We start from the raw sequence: 25,689 nt of genomic DNA, 5'->3' as shown, positions 1-25,689 counted from the left end.
ACATTAAATTAGGCCACAGCTGTTTGTTTACATATCATTACACCCATTAATCTTCCGATTATCCGCTATAGTCTTGAGTTATTGAGAGCGTCGTTAAGTAACGCAGAAACAAATCCGTAAGTATAAAAATTCAAGAAAATGTGTGCATCGACTTTTCGGTTGTCACATGTGGACAGACAGATATGGCGAAGCTGGAAGGCATTTTCATGCAGTTTCCTCGAAGCTGTCGATGCAGTTTAAGAGCTGTCAAAGACTTATGCGTTTATTCGATTCTTTGTAACTTACAAACATCTGCTAATACGTATGTAGGATTCGAGGTTTTCACGGCGCTGAGTCTGAAGATCGCTGCCTTCTGGGTTGTTGCACCGTGTAGTCACTCATCACCCTGATGATAGAGGCAGCAAGGATCACTGAAACGTCGGTAAACTTTTACCAGACTACACGGCGCAGCAACCCAGAAGACGGCCATAATCTGTTGTCTCCTGCGAGAGTAAAAGGCCCACGACAGTTGAACCTCCATTTTTCATTTCTCTTTATATTATTTATGACTAGCGATCTCGTTTGTTGCGTTTCGAGATGGATGAAGTGACATGTCGTTACAACATGTATTAGAATCTCCACTGTTAAGTTGTCAAACGTGTAATTGAGCATAGACACCTACTTATAAATTATAATACTGCCGTTGTATTTGTTTATTAAATTCGTCAAATTGTTATGAAATTTTACCTTTTCAGCTTGTTATTCTTCCAGGAACAATCACGGAGTGTTATGTGTTGTGGTGATGACGCACATTTTACAGTAAAAATTACGAAATATGATGAAAAAATTATCATCATGGTTTTGCATTATGTTTACACGGTGTACGTTGCATTTATCTCACCACGAGTGAATCGTAAGTCAATAGTCCTAGTTTGGATCACATGTACCCGCTCTGTTTTATTGTTTCAAGGTTGGGTACACTGCAGTATTGCTGCAAAACACAAGTTTGTTCTATTCATTATTTTGGTTGCGTGTTTGACGTCAGTAGACTATGTATATTTTTTATTCTTCTGTACTTGCGCATTGTGTTCTGCAAGTAGATAAAATATCTGCAGTAGTGCGTTTTCTAGAGCTGTATTATCAGAGGTTGCCAAGTCTCTCGTCTCGCTCCATGCCCTGGAAAACGGGAAAACAAATGTAAATTGCATTCTGTCGTGGCACCAAAATCACCGGATTTATTGCCCTTTTGTTGGATCAGAAGTTTGAAATCTTATTAGAGTTTGCTTCCTGATTCTTTTTTAGGATTTAATGAAAAGATTGTAGTAATTATCGTTTTCTGAACTTCTAAACTTCATTTGTAATGTGAATGTCTCATGTAATAAAGAGACAATTCTTTATCTTAAATTTGTTGTGTAAACCAGTGACTGATTTCCTGAAATTTCTTTATCTCGTCCTCTGTTCATAAAAGAAGTGTCTGTTAAAATGTATGAGAATGTAAGTAGGCTACTCAACGTGTTCCTGTTCTATTCACAGGAAAAGACAAAAGTTGTATGATAGAATTTTACGCCACATTTTATGTGATGGCAATATTTTGACATGGCATAAACCTGGATAGTGTAGTTCGTGGTCTTATATTTATTATTCGATCTATAGATTCCAGGTGGGCCCGGTTTCGAAAAGAATGGGGTTTATTTTCGATTATGTCCTTGTTTATATGAGGACTGGGAATGAATAAAAGTATGAACACCGAAAATTACTATTTTCTTGGATACTGCACAGTATACTCGGTTAGGTATTGACCGACATTGCAGAGGAGCTTATTGCCTCAATCATCAGGCGTTGAGCTCTGAAATTTTTGTCAGTGTCCACCAGAGTACACAATGCAACATCCCAGAAGTTGACCGCCTTCATACTAGTCGTGAGAACATGACGTCTTAAAGTCTTCACCATCACACTCTGCTTATTTGACCCATTTTAATATTAATCTTTCATTATACGCCGAGGTCTTCCAGATGGTATCTTTCCATAACATTTTCATACAACAATTTTGTAATTATCTCGTATGTTCTGTATATATAATGTCCATATGTAAGGTTCCCAAGTGGAGGCTTTTTTTCTCACGTCATATACAGGAAACAAAAATGAATTTGTTTGATTATAGGCCTACATGTGCTGGTTTTTAGTGCCAGAAAGAGGAAGGGGTTTTCACAAGTCCCCCTTTTACACAGTTTTCTCCTTTCGTGCATATCTGTTTATTTCATAAAATGGTAGTTCTACTTTATCTATTTATCTGAATTCCTTCGAATTTTGGTCTCAGGTTATCATTCGCCTTTATTAAATGATAAGTAGGGAAACACTACAAAATAGGCTGTTTGTAGGTTCGAATCCCGGGCTACTGAATTTATTTTCCTTGCAGCAGTCATGTTACTATTTTTTAAATTATAAAAATAATTACTGCACCATTTATTACCATGTGGCCCTGTTGTAAGTGGCGCTAGTGTCGATCCCACCTCTCAAGTTTGTTCGTCCGCCATGTTGGTATCACCGATTGTAGGATATTAGAAAGTACGATTATAGGGAAAATATTTATTGCTATGTGATCATTCATCCATGGCCTACTGTGTACATGCACTTCTGCACAACATAGTGCAGTTGTTATAATCTCAAAATGAGATCATATTTTAGTTTGCACTGCGTTAAATCGTCTCATATTATTTAAGTAGAAAAAGTTAACTGATTCTTTGTTTTAATTTTTTTGTTATACAGCTTTACTTAATTTTGACTTTTTGTATGCTTCTTTGTGGAAACAATACTCTGAAACAAAAGACTGCTCACCCATGCATAGCCTACCGTGTACATGTACTTTTATACAACGCTGTAAAACAGATGTTTACATGTTAACGCTTTGCAGGTTTCAAGCAATGATAAGTAGTGATTTTAATTTTTATATACTTCTTTGTTACATTTTTTAGTAAACGTGTCTTAAGTAAGATTTTCTTGTCCTTCTTGACGGCAGATTTTATAGTCTCTTCGTAATGTGGGACTAGAGGTTCTTATGGCTGTATAAACAACGATGCTGGTCTTTGGGTAGTTGTGGCTCTGAGGATGGAGGTGGTATGTTTCTCTAAACATTTTTATCTACGTACAAATCCAGAATTCGAACATAAACATCTCATCATAGATCCCTTGATTTCGCAGGGCGTCACAAGACAACACAACGAAGCACTAGCGTTAACTTATGTAAGGGAAATATTTCAACAGAATGTGACAGGTAAGAATGCTAATTGAACTACATTTTCTTGCGTTTGAACAGCATGCGATTAATAATATTTTGTCGCGTGGAGTTAAATGTCAGTAATAGAGATGAATGGTTGGTTACCTTCACGTTTGGGAAAGGTTCTTTAAATGTTCATTGGACACCATTAACATCGCAAATCGAATCCCGTCCGGAATTTTACTTTGCTGTCTTAATCATTGTCTAAACTATGTGCCTTACTAAAGTTAATAATATAGTAAGAACGGTAAACTTATACAGTCACATGTCCGCTCTTAATGAAGTGACTATTTACTCTTTATTAGGACTCCTTGGACGAGTGGTCAACCCGTCGCAAAGTCCCTACCTATACAGGACAGCACTACAAAGATAGACGCGGACAAATATCTATGCATTGAGTGGGATTCAAACCCACGGTCCCAGCACAAGCGGCACAAGGCCCACGTCTCAGACCGTGCGCCGACAAAGTAAATACTTCTTTGTTCTGCAGAGCATTACATGTATTGGGGGACATACAACTCACATTTTTATGGCTACAATACGTTACACTTTAATGATGTTAAATTGTGAGTAATTAAACCTGCAGAGAGCTGATAGAGAACCAAAACAAATATTAGTTTAACAGTTTAGTTTAACTTCTAAATGTGAAATATACATATGAAGAAAGACGAATAAATCCCAGCCACAGTTCATGTAAATATAACATAGTCAGCATTTAACGAATGAATAATTCTCAGTATGCGTCTGTTATACAAATATCACAGATGAAATCTTTAAACAAGTGTATTCCTTACTGGAATACACATAATATCCTCTGGCGTTCTCTGTAGCTTCAGTTTGAGGTATTAAATCCGTCTTCTTCGATAGTCCTCACTTTGGCCACCAGATCGCAGCATCTGAGTGTCTACCTCACGACTTTCCTCGTCCATAATTGTTTTTTACTACTGCTCATAGGATATTTAAAACACGATTGTGAGATCATGCAGAAAAGCATAAGATCCATTCAAATTTCATCTAAATCCGTCCAGTGGTTCTTGAGTTGAATCAACCGGACAGAAGAACGGACAGACAGACATGACCAGCGCATAATGTGTTCTCGCTGTGCATAATAAATTGACATAAGAAACAAGCTTCTGTATCACATGTCTGCTGGAGAGGACTGTTTCAGTTATTCTGTCAGCAAATCAGCTAAGTAATGATTTAGTAATTAGCATTAGTTCATTGAGTTGATTTTACAACTAGTTCTTCGCTAGTCACACCCTGTTTCTTGCTGATTATGATGCCTGCTGTAAGAACAGAAGAAATCTGTGCATTTGTCCTAATCTATTCCTCTCTCGGAGGCATTAGTTGTAGAAACTGCCAAAGTTTATGCACGTGCCTCACCCATTTTATTCTTACTGTACCAAATAAGTAGCTAACTATGGATGAAGTAATAAATATTGTAAAATAATTTCTTCGTTATTGTTTAGCGAATTCTGGTATTAAGTTTGTCCTCCCACCTGCATAATGTTTCTTGTTCTGTTCTCTTTCGGTTTTCAGTCTCCAAAATATTCAACAAATTACACCTCTTTTTTCGTTCCTTTTACCATTACTTTATTTCTCTGGATCCGAATGTGTTTTCGTAACATAATATAGAAGACGGACAGATGCACTATTGTTAAGGCATTAACTCTTTAAAACGCAGTCGTAACTGTGCAGTGGAGTCCCAATTATCCGAACTTCGGCTTGGACATTCCGTTTTATCCGATGAGCCCATTAGTATTTTATGAGAAAATAAATATTTTAATTTACAAAATGTTAAAAAATATTGATGTTTGTAAGGTTTTTTACTTGATACCTTATTGGGTTTTCTTAGCACTTTAATATCATAAATTGCGTTTTAATGTGATCTGGATAGGTATAAAGGGCCCAATTAATTTGTTTATTTATGTAATTAGTTGTTTAACCAATTTGGCATTTAAGTAATGCAGTCTTCTCATCATTGTTACAACAACCAACTTTTTCATCTAATTATGTTTCCCAGGATACAAAAACGAGTGACTCTCAATTCCATACAGCAATGAGCAAGTTTGCTGTCCACACACGTTCTGATATTGGTGATATGTGAGATGGCCATGAAACCCGATAGCACAGCCGATGTAATCCTGCTACCGAAAGAAAGGAAAAGTTCTCCCAATTTTGTGAGAGCGAGCTGGGAATATTATTGAGTCCTGAGAAGTACGGCGCAAAATTCCATTTAATGTTATTCGTGGTTGAGAAAGGAAAACGTGCTTTTTATCGAAAGCTATGGAATGAATGCTAAAGTATCAAACCTGATGCTATAGCCTATACTTTGTAATCTGTAGTACTGTCATGGAGACTGCACACTTTTTTATATTTATATTCGGAATATTCTGCCAGAAGAAAATTAATCCTACTGAACTGCCCATAAAGCGCACCAGATTTGAAACGTTACCTCGTGATATTTTTACTCGGGATGAGTGGATCTGTATCGTGTGTAATGCATAATTCGTTCTTCAAATTTCGACAAGTCTCTCTATATTATTTTGCAACCTTGTTCTAATCCGGTGCTTAATGAAGAGAGGAACAGTGGACGTACAATAAAAACATTTCACAGAGGATTGTAAATTATATATTGTGACTGTATGGACATATAGAAAGAATAGGCGAATATAAACGGCCAGACTACTAATGCAGTGGTCGGAAAATGTAAAAAATGAAAGTTTGTAGCTGTTACGATGAATAATGCGAAGGGAGGAGATAATTTGGAAACAGAGAAAACCAAAAAGGAGCGTGGAGACATTTTATATTATTCCTTGGACGGAGACATCAGCCCACTTTACTTTTTCTACATACACAGGGGGTAGGAAGAAACAATGACATGCCTCCCTTTTCCTAGAACCTATGATCTCACTGTGCGAGGTGACAGGGTTTCAACTGCCAAGTTTGATGTTCTTAATAACGTATATATTCATATTAATTGTAGTAATTTATGGCATTCACAAAAGAGCTGACACTATACATATTATTAAGAACCTAGATATTAAAAGTAATAAAAATTTACTTTTGGAGTAAATTGATGATAATCGTAATAGAAACACGTAACTTCATTTACGGAGTTGTAGCGCGCTTACCTTGTACATATCACGGCACAAAGACTAGTCTGCCGCAAAGTTTGTGTCATTTATTAATGACGATTCAACTGTAACTATCTTAATCTAAGGTAGAACGCAACACAGCATTACTGCTGCCGGTCGGTTCTTTTTGACAACATACTTTGAGACCGATTGTTGCTGCAGGAGGTAAACGATCAAACTTTCCTCGTACATACGTACGCCCTTCTCCTTTCCTGTCCAGTGATTTGGCTCTCTGATGTATTCCGACTCAGATTTAAGGAAGGAGTCTTTTGACCTTTGCAAATACTTACTGCGTGGTTGAGAGACCAGCTAATCGCAAGAACTCTGCCGTTACAAGACAACACAACAGAATACAAATCTCTAGGTCAATTTCTGTTTTGGAAAGCCGTACACTGATATATACAAAATTCAATTTTACAAAATAAATCTTAAAATCACCTTTTCCGGTTATCAAATTTTCGTTGATAGTTTAGCTTTATAATGCTTTTGTTTGCACGTGTCGTGTTTGGCCTGGCAAAAGTTCACGTATCTATTTTCAAATTTCCACCACAGAATTTCAGTCCGCGTCTGATTTGTGCGCTTATCCTGATTCTTTCGATTCATTGAGACTGGCTATAATTCCAATATTTCAATGCACATATGATCACTTATCAAACTTAATGTTGTGCTGCAGTGATTGGCATTCCTGCTTCTCAATCAGGAGGTTCCCAGTTCGGTGATCCAAGATTTTCCGTGATTGATCCTCAAATCTTCAAAGCAACAGCAGGAAAATACATTGAATAACATATTACATCCGCTGACACCCTTCGAAATTCGTTATTCACTATCACCCTGCCACTGGACGACATAAATAATGTGTATGTAGCGCAGGTGACAAATAACCCATGAAAGATCTAGTGACCTAGTTGGATTCCGAAGAAACTCGACTGAAAAAGTTTTACAAGCCGTCCTGCTGTTCTTAAGTAGCGACCGTCAGAACACGGGAAAACTTTTCTCCATCAATACGTAGTTATGAAGATTGAGAAATAGAGGCACACCCTACCACTGAAATGTCAGACATTTCTTGCTTGTAGGTTTGTAATGTCAACTTCTGAGTAATAAGTAAGTATGAGATGTTAATCGTGTAACTGTTATCTTGAATGAAATATGACACCCATTTTCTAATTTACTGTCTTACAATAAAATACTTGTGTCACTAAAATAAATTAAGTTATGTGAGAGACTTTGTTGTTGAGATTATAATATTAAAATGCATCTTACAGACAGTGTGGAGGACTGGAATCATCCAGATCAGGAGAGGGTACATTAGAGAGTTCTGAACACGGTAATAAACATTCAGGTCCCATAAAGAGGGAATCCCTTGACCAACAAAGTCATTATAGGCGTCACAAGAAGGACTTTGCTCCGTGGGGACACTTAATTATTTTAATTTAACCAATCAATTATTGTAACAAGTTATTATGAGAATACAGTTTTCTCTTAGCTTGCGCATGTGCTTGGGGGAGGGGGTGAGCGAAGTGGGGTAGGCCCTTTTATTAAAGAGTTATCTAAGAATAGGTTGTTCTGAATTATCTGAAATGTTTGTCACGTAGACATGGCATAGTGACTAGTATTTTCTAACCAGAGTCATTTCTTGAATCCATCAAATCTGAGCTTCTGAATGTTGTCGAAACACCATTATCATTATATAACATTATTCTAGACGAAATGTTATGAATACTGATTTTGAGTTTTATGTTATATACCTCAATGCTGTTTTCCCGCTGACAGTAAATTTGAACGAGTATCAATTGCTTCTAGACAGCCTGGTTATCGAATTCAAGATGGGTTTTCGTGATAGTCTGTCGTAGAATGTACATTGTCTTCAGGAAGGGAAACAAGCGCATTCTGAGACGTCTTTATCATCACTTTTGTGCTGCGATATTACAAAGTTCCGTTGTAAAACATCGGAACGACTAGACCACGCCAGAATGAAGCCAGTTACCCAGTTAGCGCATCGGTTACATTACATGTGAGTTTCCATTGAAGTTGTGGTTAGCAATCGACCCAGAAGGGTGGGGGTGGGTAAACAGCAAGCAGAGGACATCCTGGCAGGGCGAGACCTCGCTGTAAGCGAGAGAGTGAAAGTGGCGTCTCTCTGGCGCCGCAGTGGAACGTAGCGCCGCGACGCTTGGCGCCCGTCGGTCGACCCGACGTTCACGTCTCCACCTGCCTCGACATGCAAGGCTCACAACGCCCTCCTGATATTGCAAATGTGAACCACCCCAACATATCAAACAGCTCGCCCCACTTAAACGCCTCATTTACGTGTGTTAAATGGCTGGTCGAGTTTTCTTCACTGCGCTATGTCATCGAATGGACACTGCCTTTATGGTATACTGCGCATTGACTCATATTGTGTGGGAGATTGACTCTAGTCTTCTTTATTTTCTGCCAAGCTGGAATTGGAGACATTTATCAGAGTCTCGTAAGTTTGCTGTTATTTGGAACGAGACAGTGTTTAATTGGCAGGATTCTATGAGAGGAAAGGCTTTGCAGTTAATTGCTGATGTCCATCGTACATGAAGTTTATAATTAGTCTTATATACTTAAAAGTGTTTGTAGAGGAAACTCGCTAAATATGGATGGCTCTTTTAAAAACAGCCATATTAATTATGTGGAGTTCTGAGCCCATTAAAGTACATGTCTAAATGACCTATTATTTATTCAACACATTAGAACTTAATGGCATAACTTATTTGCAATGAAAACAATTAAAGTGTTACGTGGTCTATATTAGGAGACAACGTGGTCCTAATATTTGACCGTACCAATTTGTCACTACTGTTTGGCATGACTGTACATCTCCCTGGAGTCCGCAGTGGCCGCTTGGTCGCTGGGACCGTGGGTTCGAATCCGACTCAAGCCATGGACCTACCGAATGTCTATAGATCAAGCCAACGTAAAGTTGGGACCCGCAGTGCTCAGGCACTTGAAGAACGGCTCGTTCCCAGTATCCCATTATCCCAGTACATCTCCTTTCCAGGCTTATTTTTACCATTTACGCATGTTTCACAAATAAAATTAATATTGTCTGAGTTACCAGCGCAGTCTCAGAGACCAAAAATTTTTTGACGTAAATACGTCTATAAGGAAAGGTCATTCGGCAAAAAAGGGAAACGAAAAAGTGTAACTTCATTGTTATGTTACCTAGGAAACGTCATCTGTTTACTTAGCATTATTGTTACCTAGGAAACGTCATCTGTTTACTCGGCATTGTTGTTACCTATAAAACATTACATTACATTACCTTACATTACCTTACCTTACCTTACCTTACCTTACCTTACATTACATTACATTTCATTACATTACATTACATTACATTACTTTACATTCAGCTACCATAGACCCATTTTAAGCGTAACTAATTCAAGTTGAATAAGCAATGTCTTAATCAAACTTTACGCAATTGTAAAGCATGTATAAAGGAAATATTTAGAATAAAGCCAATATATAAACTTCCTTTCCGTATAGACGTATTTACGTCAAATTCTCCGGAACCGTGGTTCCACTATCACTTTTTTGCAGTTTTGAACCGTGTGCACTGGACCCATTGCTCACCACATTTGCCATGAGAAAATAATTTGCACGCGAAAAACGCATTCAGTGTCATCATCATTGTCATTATAGCCGTAATAAACAAGATTGAAATTCTGAAGCTGGATTAATAGTGGAATGTGCTTCCACCTGCCAGTCATTTTTCCAGTTATCTTATTTCAATAATGTAGAAATTGGGTTGGAGACATCTTTTCGTTGGGTTTTATGACCTAAACAATTAATAATACAAGACAATGGCAGGTCAGTATGTATCATTGCTTTACCAAGATGATGGATGTTTCTGTTTGTGCTAGATGAATGTGTTCCAGACTTGGACGTGGTAACTGCCTTTAGTTATATGCCGTTCTTAAACTGACATTTCGTTATTTAATTTATTTATTTTGGATGAAGCATTATTATTCTCGTTTCGGTACTGACTTACTCTAAAATGCATACAAAATCTTTACGGGAATTTAGTACAACACGTAATAATGGTCCAGGATTCGATTCGCGTCGATGTATTAAAAAGAAATAAGAAATAAGCAAATAAATAAACAGAATGTAGTCCAATTCACTTATTCGTTGACATATTTCATTAGAAATAATATTTGTGTTTAAATACAACACGTTAGCATTCTACTGTCTCTGTCTGGAACAGCGACTGGCGATACGAGTAATGTTGTTCTGACTGGACTTTCTCCCGGAGGCGCGTTTTGGAGGAAAATATTGTCTACATCTTCAGAGTGGTGCCCGGAAACTGTACACTTCATGGTGTTATGAATGATCAAGACACGCACAAATTTACTATCTACAAGTCAGATTTACTGCAGTTGTTCATAATGTCGTGGGTGGACAAGTAATTTGGAACTTCGGGAGTCCCACTGACCGCGTTCTTCGGATACCGTGACGTTATATGCATGTGTACATTATAATTATGAAAATGATTTTCCTTTCGTTTTCCCAGGCTTACTCGTAACTTTGGACTTAGTAGACCATAAAGCTGTGGATTGTTTATGCTTTTATTTTCCTTTCTGTGTTTTACAAAACATGGCCGTGGCCTGTTACACGTTAAAGAGTCCTTCCGAATCTTTAAAATAATAATATATTATAATTTTTATTACATATGATAAACTCGAAATAAGAGGGAGGGAGTCGTACAAATTCGGCACTCATCTTTAATGACACGTCAATGAAATAACTGTTAGGATACCAGCTGTCGTATCCGAGATTCGAATAGGGTACCTACAGAACACAACAGAATACAAACTAGTTACGTCATCTACATTCCAACTTCTTCGGTAACTTGTTCTGACAGAATCTGCTTTTTTCCCATTTTGGCTTCTTAAAACGATGACACTGCGCAAGCGCAGAAGAGGAAGTTTCGTTACCCACGTCACGTTTTTGGAATTAACCGGCATGCTATGAACATCACACCACAACCGGAATGTGATGTGCAACGCAGGGTTCGGCAGCTGCTGCTGGTTTGCGCAATTAAATCTACAATGAAGCCTGATATCTCTTCAGGATGTCGTTGGTCTGTCAGCAATTCTGGGGAGCCCTGGGGCAGTGTCAGCACCATTCTCACTGCTATTGTAGTCACAGGCTCATGCTGAGTTGTGGAGAATCGGGCACTGCCTCTGTCAGTAAACATGTAACTTGAGTAGGATTTGAGGTTTTCACAGCTGTGAGTATGAAGATTGCTGTCTTCTGGGTTGTTGCGCCAGAAGACTGCAATTTTCATGTAACTTTAGTATTACGTGTTATTTCCAAGAAGTCCGTCAGTCCATGTTTCAGCTTCGAAACTCCTGATCGAATTTTGATTGAATTTCGTATATAAGATGTTTACAGAAAACTGTTGGGCAAATATGATATTGGTTACGATCCAGTGTAACGTCTGCTTTATATGGTGCAAACCAGAGTATCATAAATTTTATAAGACACTGCTCAACTCTCAAACAAATTATACACGACACAATATATAGACCTCATTATCTATTTCTTTATTTGAGACACTTCTAAATATAGTAAATATTTAATGAAACAAGTTTTATGAATAATGATTTCTGTCTCTGTGCATTGCGCCATCTGTAGTTCTGTAAGCTTTCTAACAATATATTTTTATATGCAGAGGAATTAAGACGAAGGTCAGTGAGCAAACAAATTATCAAACAAACATACAACAGATACACGTAGGCTGTTTCAATGGAGCTTTTTGTTTCATAAGTCCCCCGTGTTTGGAATCAAAACAATGCATTTACAAAATATTAATATGATAATTTAATAGTAGGTCTACCTACCTTCGTAGAAAATATCTGTCTCATCGATTGTTGCGCCGTGTAGTCTTATAGAAGTTGGCCGACGTTTCAGGGATGCTTCTATCATCAGGGCGATCGACGAGAAGCCAACCTCCTTGTTCTTTAAACTGAATGATCTGTTCCTCACCCTCCCACCCCCCTCATATCGTATTTCTTAATATCGGATGTAAATAAATTTGATACTTTACGCTATAGATGTTCCCAGTTTCATAGTTAGGTCCAACAGTTCGAGGCAGGAACAATTAAATGGTTATTTAGAAGCTCATATATTATCAACACGTCTGGTATTTTTCATTTTACAAGTATATTTCAGGTATGCTTCAGGTACATGTATGCTTAATTACTATGGAAATTTTACGTTCATAACTTAACCGATTTATAAATTACTGTCATGTTTTAAGGTCAGTGAAATAATGTGGGCCGGAAGCATAAATATACGTGTGCCTGTATCTTTACGTAAAAGGCTATGTTACGTCACCCCCAGTGGAAGCTGCCACAGTAGCATAGCTTCAGAAACGAAATCCGCGACCTTAAACTTATTGAACTGATGCGTTAAATTTTCCGAAATGCTTTACACATCCCAGTATAAAATTTAATAATACTCTTATGTGGTTATGAGTGTGAAAGATGCGGCAAGACTGACGGACAGGCATTATGAGTTTATTTTATGTGATTTGCGTAGAGAATGCAGACATAAAACATTTGTAGCCGTGGTTAAAAGCTATTATCAGATACCCAATTTACTGTCAATTCCAGTACCAATACATTGTGGAACCATTTGAACTTAATACTGGCTTTGTAATTGTTTTATAATTCAATGATGTTTCAGACCATGAACTCAATCCACACAGTAATCGTAAAGAGGGGTTAATTGAGCATGTTATATGGGCCGGAAGCAAATAAACTGGGAGGCACACTCTGTCGAAAAAGCTAGGGACAAAGTCCCTAGCCTAAATAAAACATAAAATCAATAATTATATATGAAAATATTTTGTAACTAACTCACTGTGTATGTTTCTCAGCCCGCCAGATAAAGGAAAAAAAAATAATGTGGTGAGATTCAGGTTCTCATGGCGACAAGTGTGAAGTCTTGTGGGATGTTGCACCCTGTAATCTGATAGAAGTTTACCGACGTTTTAGAGTTGCTTGCTGCAAGTAAATGTGTACCAGACTACACGGTGCAATATCCCAGAAGACTGTTTGTTATCTTCAAGGCACAAATTACTTTCGCTACAGGAATACTGTAATTGGTATCAGCACCACGTCAAACTTCCAAGCGAACAAAGTTCATAGTAACACAGCAAGTCACCAGAGTCATCCCTTTCGCCACACTGTTTTCCAAATGCAGTCAATCTATGGTCATTCACTGCAGATTACATATACAGGCCCGCATTTTAATATACGCTTAGACGCAAATCTGTCATTTAGAAAACTGTCATAAATCGAGACTTGTGTTTCTCACGGCAATGAACGTGTCGATGTTGGTCTCAGGCCTACGATAATTTCAACGCCGTAAGAACCTAAAATATCACACTGAAGAAAAGATCGCCTAACGCAAGGGTTCTCACCCTTTTTCGTTCGCGTACCACTAAATCTAATTCAACACACTTATTGTACCACTAACGAAATTCGTTCAGGGAAAACTTATTTATGTTAATATTATCTTTTGACCACTCAACATTGACTCGCGTACCACCAGTGATACGCGTACCATAGGTAAAGAAACGCTGGCCTAACGTGTGTAACGAATATAGCAGATTATCTAAATACACAGACTCCCGACCGTTAAGATATGAGGCCTTTGCACCTTTTATTTTGATTACGAGACTCCTCTTCCTTTTTAATTTCTTATTTTTGCTTCTCTAGCTTGTTTCTCTTCATATTGCATTATCTCAATAACAATTATAATATATCAATACTATGATTGTAAAATATTATTACACATCATATTTTATTAAAAGCCTTCATAACCTTGTAGGTAAACATCCTGAGGACAACCAGATATGTAGAACAAATAACCCTATATTTTAAGGTTTAGAGTTTTACTAGATTTCCCTTCCGTAGACTGGTTACAATAGTTCCCAGCTTATGACAGTGCATTGAGGGAGGCAAACGAAGAATGCCACAATTTTGTATTTTACCTCTAAACACTATAGGCCACTCTTCACCTAATGGGTTATCCGTTGCCATCAGCTGAGAACAAAACTTGGATGACGTATGAGTTGATCCCACAAATGAGGGGTGTCTCCAGCCGACATTTATCTGCTGACAAATAACTGATAAGTTCATGATAACAGAAACAACTTGAGTATGTGAGAGATAAGTCAGGTTCCTGTGACGTATACGGCTTGGGAAGTCACGTGTTGCACTACTAACAGACCGAAAAACGTCGTATTTATTTTAATGTGATGTAAATTTTGTTGGTAACAATTTAAAACACAGGAAGTTACAAAGTAATATTATGGAACGAATAAATGAATAACAATACTACGGACATTGGAGCAACTGAAGGAACAGACGTGTGGGAAATATATTTGTACCAAAGACCGACGTTCTCCGCTGACGACAGAGAGGTTACCCTCGCGCACGCCAGTTTCCTACCCGGGCCGCCTACATCACAGTATAGGACTTTCGCAAGCATTCTTTCTTACACTATCCGCTTCTGCCTATTAAATAACAATAGATTTGTACAACTTTCTTCATCGTTTTACGTGTTGGACACCGGCCATTGAGATCGAGTTATTGGCACACCTTGGTAGTCTGCAAGAACCCGCTTCCAAACTAGTCTGGTTACCGGCGACCCTGACTGTTTCTTTCGTGATTTTTCTCAGGCTTTCCAGGCAAATTTCGGTGTTTTTCGTTTCGAAGAAACCACAATTTTGTCCTGATTCTACTGCACCACACAACATATCAACACGCTGATTCATTAGTCGCATTTGAGGTGCCAGAAGAGCCAGTCATAAGCCAGTCTTCAATCTACCAGTTGAACGAAGATGACTGTCTTCAGGGATTTTAGGACGTGTAGTCTGGCAGAATGTTTTAGGGGCTCTTGCTACCTCCATCGTCAGAGCGATGACTGTCTTCTAGGACTTGGCATAGTGTTGTATGATAGAAGGGCGATCAGGTCTTGATGATGAAGACAGCAAGCACCTCTGAAACGTCGGTAAACTTCTACCAGACTACTTGGCGAACGTGCTAGAAGACACTCGTCGTCGTGAGTACCTGAAATCTCACCGATCAGTTGAACATTTGGTGGGACTCCTTGGACGGTGGGTAGGTCAGGCACAAGGCGTGGGACGAATATAAACGTAGATATATAAATACATGTGATAATATAGGGGAACGCGGAAATACATAAATGCAGCGACCTGGATTTTAACCCGCTATTGTAGTTTGTCATGCATTCCCAGCGGTCCAACACGCGTCGCATCATAAATACAGCAAGGTAACAGTTTCGACATCGTCCATGTAGTACAGATTGATAATATCAACTTGTGACCTTTTGAGGCGGGAACGGAGATGGTGCTCGCTGGAGATGAAAGTTTTCGTAATAGTGTTCGTTTGTAAAGACGCTTCCTGGTGTTATTCTAAAGACTGAATAAAGTAGTGGAGACAAAACGTTTCAACAGTCGTCTGTAAAAGACTGTAGTGTATGCATTATGTGCCAGTCAGATGTGCACTCGCTTGTAAAGGCCGGATGTAAGACATTTATAGGGAAATCATGTACTTCCTACAAGGACTTCTGACGCCTAGTTCGCTTCAGATTATTCCGTTTGTATAGAGATCCCAACAAACATTAAAATCGATAATTAAAAATAAATTTAAATAAATATAGTAATATAAGTATAAATACATTTATATCGACTCACCCTCGTTTTTATTAAAGTTCGGCCCTTACGGCCATTTTCAGATATTCTTCTTAGTTTAACGGATGCGTACTTAGTGCTATTTAATGTTGACGTTTGGGTGCAGTTACGTGTTTAGTTTACGTCTCCCTGAAATTTGTCACTCACAAATTCCAAATTATGTATTGTCGCCATAATTGTAATTTATAACACAGCACACTCATTGGGGTCCTTCTTGAGAAACCTGTAGTTGCACAGTTGGTCATGAAATACGATATATCGTCTTTTATGTGACTAGCAGATTTATTGTTGAATTCCACAACCCTTCTTACCCTGTTTATTTAACGCTTTAAAGACCAGTGGTAATTATGTGGACCACGTAATCTGAATTTCTGTATGATATCTTTGTACTGGAGACGCTTTGCGTTGTCTCTGATGTAGGCGAAGATTGTTTATAAATATTACATTGATGAGCTTTAAGAGAGTTAAGACCAGTTTTCTGTTCTACGCGAAGTTCTCCCAAGTAGCCTGTTATTAGCAAAGTTTCATCCTAATTTTGTATGTATAGCTATTGTCTATCTCCGGGGTAGTCATGTTTTCCGCTCCCGCCGTCCTCCAGTCTACAGAACAGTTATTCAAACGAAGTTATTAATACGTCATGTTTCAAGTGCTCACAGCCTAATTGCCTTTAATACAAAAGGTTATCATTCAAAAATATTTTCACAGTATTTGAACATCTGTGCTCTTACGCGTGCTGGGGACATTATGCTGACGCCAGTGTCAGATGTATTTAATATGAATTACGTTTCAAGATTTGATTCTGTTCCCGTCTTAAGATGATAGTTTGTCATAATACTGAAATTTTTTATTGTTGTTAGTGACATCGGTCGGTATCGAACCCTTTCGAATGCTAGTCTTGTACGCAAACCACTAGACCACATTTTCAGAAGTACTTCAGAGTAATTTGGTAGACGTAGGCGTGGATGTGAGTTTAATATTATAATGGATCTTAAGAGGCAGCGGTTTGGAAGAGGTAGGCCTGTCATTGGCGGACTCTTGTTAATATATAAATGAATATTCGAGTTTCACGAAAGGCGGGAAATTTTTTTGACTAGCTGAGCGACTAGTTTTTAATGATGACTGTGTCTTACAGGCGCTCTGAAGTGATATTTCCAAAAATAATGACCCACCTACTTATCATAGATGACATTGTTTTTGATATTTAGACTGAATGACTAATTAAAAGTAAAAGGCTGCCAGATGTATTGGTATGACATGTTTGTACCTCTGTTAATACCATACAAAGAACAGCAGCTTATTCTGTGTACAGATTTCAGCCTGTGGTGAGTAATAAGTGATATGACGACATTCACTTCATGTGCCTAAGAGAATAACATAAGACCTTAGTTTGCTTCTTCTCAAAGCAGTTTCTTCTTAGCCAGCTCATCGAATGTGTGTCATCGTCTTCCTCAGTGTCGGGTGTTATTCTGGAGGAAGTCAGTTTTGCAAGGTATGAAACAGATACACACATTCCATCTTGACATTGATAGACTGCTTGTTGCCATATGGCGTTCTAAAATCAGAAAGAAGTATGGCCGGTTTTTCAGGGTTTCTAAAAAGGCATAAATCATGCTTGCCGCGCATTTAACGCAAACATAATATAAAATACGACGGAGAAATGTATACATAAAATTTTTGGATACAAAAATTGCAGGATTATTATCAAGTAATCAGTTTAAACTTTCCCGTTACTGTATGCTGTGCATTTGTAGGTTGTGTGACTTTGCATCGCCTAGTCGCACGACCCGATGTCGCACACGAGCATTGTATTGTATGCGATGAGATTATGTCTTATATCCGTGTTTTCTGTGTTATAGATATGTCCTTGACGAATATCGATATTCGATAACTATTGATTGTAAAATGTCTGTAGCGATTCCGGTTTACACAGAAATGCAGATAATGTTGAAAAACACTTTCTTTAATGAAATATGAAAACATTTGTTTTTCTGTTCATACAACAATAATTCTTAAAATTTACTGAAGGATTTACCGTATCTAAATTTAATATAACCGGCGCTAAAATTTGTGTATAACACTACTACTAATTAAGAAATTAAAATGTTGTCTGTATAATAATTTGCATACCGGTTAGGCTATGGATAGTATGGTGCCCGAATAGGCCTACCTGTCGTGTGTATCTGTAGTCATGAATTGTTCGGTACGTTGATTCTACTTGTTCTGTATCCTGACATTGAAGTTCAGAATAGATAAATAACTAAACTTACTGTCACGCCGATTTCAAGCACGGAATACACTTACAAGAATTAATATTGCATTTGTTTCGTTTTGTGCGCGAAGGGGTTCTTGTACAGTAGTTATGACACGGTTCAAATGAACACTCACACTCACATTTTCGTTAATATCTCTCTCTATTTCTTCCGAATTGTCGTACGGTAAATGTGTCGCTAGTGTGCACATGATGGCCTTGACGTTTTATTGACGTGTACTAAGATGGGATTAGATACAGCTGTTTCATTTTCGCTGTGGGAACGATCTGTCGCTTTGTCCATTTCTCTTGTGTCTCGGGTGTGAAATACGAAGAAGTGAGTTAGTCAGTGGATAGCGACTGAGAAGATCCGCGAGTACATACAAGTAATGATAGTACTAAAGGCAAGTGCTGCATCAGGCTGTAATAACGACTGTTGACATAAAACTGAAACCTGAGGTGGTGCGGAACAATGAATTCCGGATATCTGAGAGAGACTGAAGTGGAAAATGATCACTGTGACATGGAGATCACTTTACAAAAGAAGAGAACACCACGGTATGCGTATCGAAAGGAACCCTTACTATAGAACGAAGCCCTGCAACTGGACGGCCAGGCAGAGGTCAGTCACCGGCTGGCTCCCAGAGGCGCACATTGCCTACGTCGAACACCTGGTGCAGCTCCTGGCTTCAGCACCAGTTTTTGTTACGACCTGCTTGCATCAAGGAATCTTCATGTATTGTGCAATTACAGAGCGTGACTGATCAGTCTCTTACGGCCGAAGATAGTTGCTTCGTAGGTTCTTTAACGACACAATATCAACTGCAGGAGGTACTTATTGGTTATTTCGATGAGAGGACGAATATGTTAAGTGTACTGAAAAGGAAACTCGAGGTAGCGTTCGTAGCCTGTTTAAGGTATTATCATGAAAACCACGGAATGTTTTTCATATTCGAATTTTATAACAGTCAGACTGATTTTGGCATTGGAGTTCTAACTGTATTTGATTGTTGCATTGTTGCTTTGCGACGCCAAATTCGGGGTTTCGGAGAATTGAGCGAGGTATAATTGGAAGAGCAGGCCTATATAACTGACAAGCTGGAGTTGCGTTTCACTTACTTTTGAGGTTATGTATGTCTGCATTTATTTGGAAGAACTTAAAACAATCACTATCTTTAGAATAGCTTGTACACAGCAGGAATTCGAACCTGGTGCCTCCAGAATAGACCTCAGTCTCAATGCAGTGACGCCAGACCGCTCTGGAAGAAGGTGGTGATTGTCGTTGCGATGATTTTTCACGTTCAAGTAAACTTGTGAATTTTAACACAAATTATTTGAGACGAGGAGGTTTTGATACAACCTTCAGAACTGACAAAGATACACGGCGAAACTAATAGGTGTTCGTTCCATTGTTAAACATAACCTGAAAAGGAACTTCTCAAGCCAGTGGTGAATGGAGATGCTGAACCAAACATAGGCGTGGAAAATTGAGCAATAGGCTGGCGCTGTTGAACAAAAGGGTATTGCGTAAGTGACATTTACACAACACGGGCTGTTAATAATTTAAATGACGATGCATTTTGGTCTAAATACTTTTATTGTAAGACGTTCCATAAAGCATGCGTTACGTAATGTTCTGTTTCTCATCTCGTGGTCGTATCAGTTAATTTGCTGGTCTTAATGATAAAAAGTTATGAAGACGCCGTTAATGAAGTTGTCTTCAAAACTGCTGCTGTTGTATCTAAACAAGCAGAACCTGTAGTCGTTATTTAGGGATAATTCCAGAACAGAATTATCGATAGGGAGGAACACTTTGTTTAAACATGAAATCCATTTGTTCTTGTTTTTACGACGAGTGTGATTTCCTTTTAATTTTTACACTTCAAAGAAATCCTGGGGGTGTGTTGATATACATGAGGCGATCATTGGACCAGTTTTTAAATAACCAAATGAAGATACGCTGGAAACAAGTAGATAATCTTTCTGGAGGTTTTTAATGAAGACGTGTCATTAAAGTAGTGGATATTTGAAATTTTCTTTGTTTATTACTTGAGAAAAACACAACGTATCAGAAGCTGGCTTTGCGTCCGTTACTGGGTGGAACTATGCAACATAATAAGTTGAATCCATTAAGATTAACTTTATCCAATGGACCCAATTGATTAGGTCGCATAGCTTCATCTGATAACTGAAGCAGAGCCATCTTCCGAAGCGTTTTTTAAAGTAATAGACACGTAAAATGTCGAGGAATACATATAATTAAAATTGCAAATAATTAAAATTTTAAAGATGGCTGTCTTCTGGGTTTTTGCTGCCTCCATCATCAGGGCCCAGGGCCCTGATGATGGAGGTACCCACCTATAAATTAACACGGTGTCATGGACCATCTTTACTGCTGTGAGAACTTTAAATCTGAAGATAGTTTATTCACATTATTATTTAAATTTGTTTCTTGAACTTTAAGAGTGGGTTAATTATTCATGATATTAGTCGTTCCGTTTCTGCTATGTGGGTGGTTAGATGGGTAGAACAGTGCTGTGGCGTATGTGTAGGCTGGGTGGTTGGTAATAATTTGGTGTATATTACAAGGATCTTGGCTAATGGACGCGGTTTTGCAGAGAAAGCTGCCACCGACCGCCCAGTGGCCTCGAACTCGAGGTCTGCCAGTGATCCATATTCCACAGTCTGAACTACCTTTAAATCCGCCTTCATTTCCGCGTGTTACCATCACAAAATATGAAACATGTTGCTTCAGGGATATATTTAGAGTTATCCGTTATCCCAGACGTATTTACATAAGTAGTGGCCTCGCGGTCTGCAACGTGGGTTTTGGCTGCTCGAACATCGTGATTGTGGGTTCGAAACCCACTCGACACATGGGTGTGTTCCCCCTTTTTCCTCTGTTACACAGAGGCCTTGCGACAGGGGACGTCGAAGGGGTCTTGGTGAATGTTGATAAAGGTTTGAAAAACTTGAAAAATTTATCCAGAAAGTGTAGCACTACGAAGGGGAACAAGTCAGCTTAATATTTTTAAATATGTGTATAGAGCACCGCGATAGTATTAACAGCCCATATTTGTACCGAAACGAATTTATCTATCAATTTTTCTTTCTGAAGCTGAATTAGATGTTAAAGTATTATGTGAGGTGCGGGATGGGTTTAACCTTGAACAGTTCAAATTTGTATTTCGTTACGCTTTGTTGCATAATAAAATGTTTTGAATCTTTATGCACCGGTTGCCACACTTTATACTAACAATTCGCTAACGAGTTGTTGTTCCTCCAGCAACCAACGTGACGAGATTTCAGGTTCTCACGAAGATTATTGTCTTCTGGAATATTACGCTTTGTAGTCTGGTAGAAGTTTATCGACGTTTCACAGGTGCTTGCTGCCTCCATCATCAGGCCTTTAAATCTCACTGATAATGGAGACAGCAAACTTTCACTAAACTACACGTAGCAGTGTCTCAGAAGAAAGTGATCTTCAGCCAATATCATTGTTCAAGGAGGTGTCTTACGGTGGAGGAATCTTAATTGTAGAGCGCCTCTGAAGATAATTGTAGCTGCAGATCGGCTTTGCGAACACCTTGTGCCTAGGATAATTGCATTGATGAGTTTCTCCGTAACATATCTACGATTGTGACCACGCTTTATATTTATCGAATCAGAAGTCTTTTCATAACCATCCTGTGTTCTCCGTAGGCATATTGTTATACCCTCCTGCCACGGCAGAAGAACTGGAAACAATTTTGTCTCTTTTTATTGCTGATGAAAGTGATCCATGGCTAGCGAGTTAGTTGTATCCTGTAGCCCGTGACTATGGTGACGGATTTTTGTGGTTTTATGTCGTGGACCAGCTGCCACATTGGTCTTGGCTCATATGATATTTAGAGATTTGTCCCTGAAACTTTGTTTGCTCCCTGGTGGCTAAGTAATTAATCTGTACGTAAGATCTCCCTGCCGTTAACGATAGGAAACATTTATTCACAGACATTAGTAATTATTGTATAATTTATTTCTTCATCACCAACAATGTTGTTATAGCCACTATTTTAATCGGAGTGTGATTGAGTGCAATGGTTTCAGTTTATGAAATTAATTTAATTTTTAATTTTTGCATAATCTACTGTCTTGTTCTTTCTTCAAGACTTTCCTATCTGCAGTTTTTTCCGTGCTATGAAGTAATGTGATATAGGCCTACTCATTGAAATTTATATGGTAGCTTTAATTTTCGTTATTTCGACGTAATTAATAAATATTTTGTAATGCTTCGCCTGATTCGAAAATTTACCTCAAAATACGTACGAGCAGACCCCTCCAATTTATGTAAGCCTGTATTGATATCTTAAACATTGTGATTGTTTGTTAGTGTGTACAGTGATATTCTGGCATTTTTATAAAGGAAATTTCCACGTTATTATCATAGAAACTATTGGCATGTATTATTTTCTGAAAAACTATTCTGATTGAAAACTTTTGTTTTTCTGTTTATAAATTGTGGAACCTTGTTTTAATTCAGACTTTCAACACTCCAGTTTTGATAATGTTTTACGAAAGAACGAATTATAGTCACACGCGTAATGATCATCCATCACTTCGACTCGTCCTCACTTGAGTTTAATTATCATCTTTCTTTCTTTGTCGCTAGTTTTTAACCCGTTTTATGTTTCTCGTAACTGAAGTGTTTACTGGAGTTTTATCATACAATTTAGTAAAATATAGTTGGCATAGAAGTTTGCCAGTAACGTTACATATTATTCTACGCGTGCTTTAATATGGTTTTAAAGCGAAACTCTTCTACGATACATCTTTCCGCTGAAATCCCGTCTGGAATATGGGGTTCAAGTGGAGTAAAAATCTCTTTTGTGGGGGACTTAATTCTAAAATTGTTCTTCGACACACTCTTTCCCTTTAAATCTTGTTCTTCAGAGTTCTCTTCTTTTCTGCCTTCTAACCGAGTGTAAATTCTGGTTTCCCGGACAGTTTGATCTTGTTCAGTCGCGGGTTGCAAGATTCGGGAACCTCTTTTTCATTGGCAAATGGCGAAAGTTTCCGTCTTGCCCCCCCCCCCCCCCCCCTTATGCCGTATTGAATATAAGGAAAGCAGAGCCGGAGGGTGTGCGAGCTGTGACAGTCATTTCCCACTACAGTGAGTAAAGTTGGGGCGGGGGAAGAAGGAAGGTGCGATGTATGTATGCGAGCCTTTCCTTGTTTCCTAGAGAATCGATGAGTCGTGCGAAACCAGTCAGGCTGTGATCTACGTACAAAAAGCAGTAACAGACGGTCCGAATTCTTCTCTTTAGACTTGTTAAAACGCAAATTATCTTTACATTTATATCAATATGGTTAATACACTAAAGTCTAAGGAAGATTAGAAAATTTCCCTCTGCTAGTGTCACGGGATAAATATGCATTGTAGTTTAGGGGGTTATGTTATAAGTATATTCCTGTTAAAAATGTCTAAATTATGCAGTTTAAAGCGAACACGGTATGTGACAGTATATGGTACCATTTTCAGATTTAGGCATAATTTTATCTTGATGTAAGAGGTCAGAAGGTTCGTAAATAAATAATTGGCATAATGCATCAAACTGGCATAAATTAAACGTCTTAAGTAGGTACTGAAATTTAATTAAAGTAATTGAAGCTTTCCGTCGTCCGAGTGACTTTTTTTGCTTCATTACGATCTAGATAACAAATGCTCTTATTAAGATCTGGGTTTATAAGACTACAAATTTTCAGGTTTCGATTCATTCTGGAGTTTGCCGAATTCGAATTAACGTTTTGTGTACATGCGCACATTTCATGTTTTGTCAATTATTTCGTTGTGAACATCCTGACACACTAGTCCTCCCAAAATTAAGCTTAGCCTAATGCAGGCCTGCAGGCCAATAGAGCAGAAAGACAAGCGTTCACGTATTTGTGAGGACATTCCCGAAGAAGGTTTTGGGGACGTCCTGTAGTCCCAGATTGTAAATTTCGGGAATGTTCATTTGATACACTGCGAGACGTTTAAATATTAAAATCGAATACTAATTTATGCTGATTTCATTTCTGACATAATAATCATTTGAATAGTAAGCCTTCAGAATTTGACTTTGATAGTGTGTTTAACGACGATTGTTTCATATAGGACTACAAAGACCTTTTATAGGCGGTCATTACTTGTTTGGAAGTTGGTACTTCTGAATCAGGATTACATATAATCTGACTGCTCTGAACTCCTGCTTTATATTTGCGAGGTCCTGGTTTCAAGTCTCTGCCCGAAGACCGGCTACCCTGATATCCGTCTCTTTATGCAGATGCCACGATAGTAGACCTGCCTTAAATTAGGCAATGGTCGCTTCCTTCCCAATCTCTGCAGTTTATTTTACGCTAATAATCTTATCATTCGATGCTAATTTGAGCTGTTGACAGCATCGCTAAATAAAACATGTATTGTTAAGATAGTTCGGCGTCCAGAACACAAGTCTGTACTTCAACACCCGGTGACGGTTGACGGAAACTTGTCAGTAGATGACCGCTGCTTCTTTGGGGTGATAACTTCTTAAAGATATCATGTGAAGTTTTGTCTCGTGCATAAATGTTACCATATGCGACGTACCTCGTCAGTAATATACATTGCAAATGTAACATTGTAGTAGGCAGACCAACTCGTTCAATATATCACCACTTATGAGTCCAGCCTTTAGCCTACACCAGTGTCCTTATTTGTGATCTGCGGACCACTAATTTTCTATGAGCATAATTTCGATGGTAAGAGGAATAACTGGAGTTACTATAATACTATGAGACAAAAGTAACAAAAACACACAAACAAGTAGTACAGAAGGCCCCAGATAGTGTTAAATAAATTAAGAACAGAACAAGGTTCTTTGTTCTTATGCTAAGCATGTGTAAGAGGCTACATCACCTTGTAATTGTTAAGCAAAAGCCTTTAAGTCGTCTGCCACAATCTTCAACATTTTGAAAATGACATTAAAAAAAGTTTTAGAACCTTTTCACTGGCTTTATGAGGAATAGTAAGAATTTTAAAAATCGGTATCCTTACGTCGCTGTAACGTGAAACGTGTTGTAGTTTTTCAGAATAAGAAGAACTCTGGCCCTACATCTCATCTTACATTTTTGTGAATTCAGAAACATTCATTATGCTGTGCCTCCATTTACGTGTATCTGCGTTAGTCTCGGTCATGTGATGTTCGTTGTTAACATTACGAAATTATTTACAAGGTCATTAAAAATATTACGTACATCAGCATGGGGCCGATATTAATAGCTTCTGGCCTCGAAA

General features: G+C 38.2%; 1 protein-coding gene across 16 annotated transcripts in view; it reads left to right on the top strand.

The window, feature by feature from the left end:
* Positions 1–25,689, top strand: part of mbl (splicing regulator muscleblind) — a 547,255-nt gene that overhangs the window by 246,239 nt on the left and 275,327 nt on the right. The window contains exon 1 of one of the 16 annotated variants that reach the window (XM_022084814.2): positions 17,555–17,639. The exons of 14 other annotated variants lie outside the window; for them this stretch is intronic. Coding sequence is in view for 1 of the 2 variants with exons in the window: in XM_022084825.2 (XP_021940517.1) it covers positions 17,580–17,639 (60 nt within the window). In the remaining variant the exon portion in view is untranslated. Of the gene's footprint in view, positions 1–17,554; positions 17,640–25,689 lie in introns of those variants that run through there. One more of the 16 variants, XM_022084825.2, reaches the window with a different exon arrangement.

Source organism: Zootermopsis nevadensis, unplaced genomic scaffold (genome assembly GCF_977971745.1).
Source record: "Zootermopsis nevadensis isolate Lab colony 2312 unplaced genomic scaffold, Znev_1.0 Znev_ptg000002l, whole genome shotgun sequence".
NCBI lineage: Eukaryota > Metazoa > Arthropoda > Insecta > Blattodea > Termopsidae > Zootermopsis > Zootermopsis nevadensis.
Note: the sequence above shows the minus strand (reverse complement) of the source record. Positions and strands in the feature narration are given on the sequence as shown.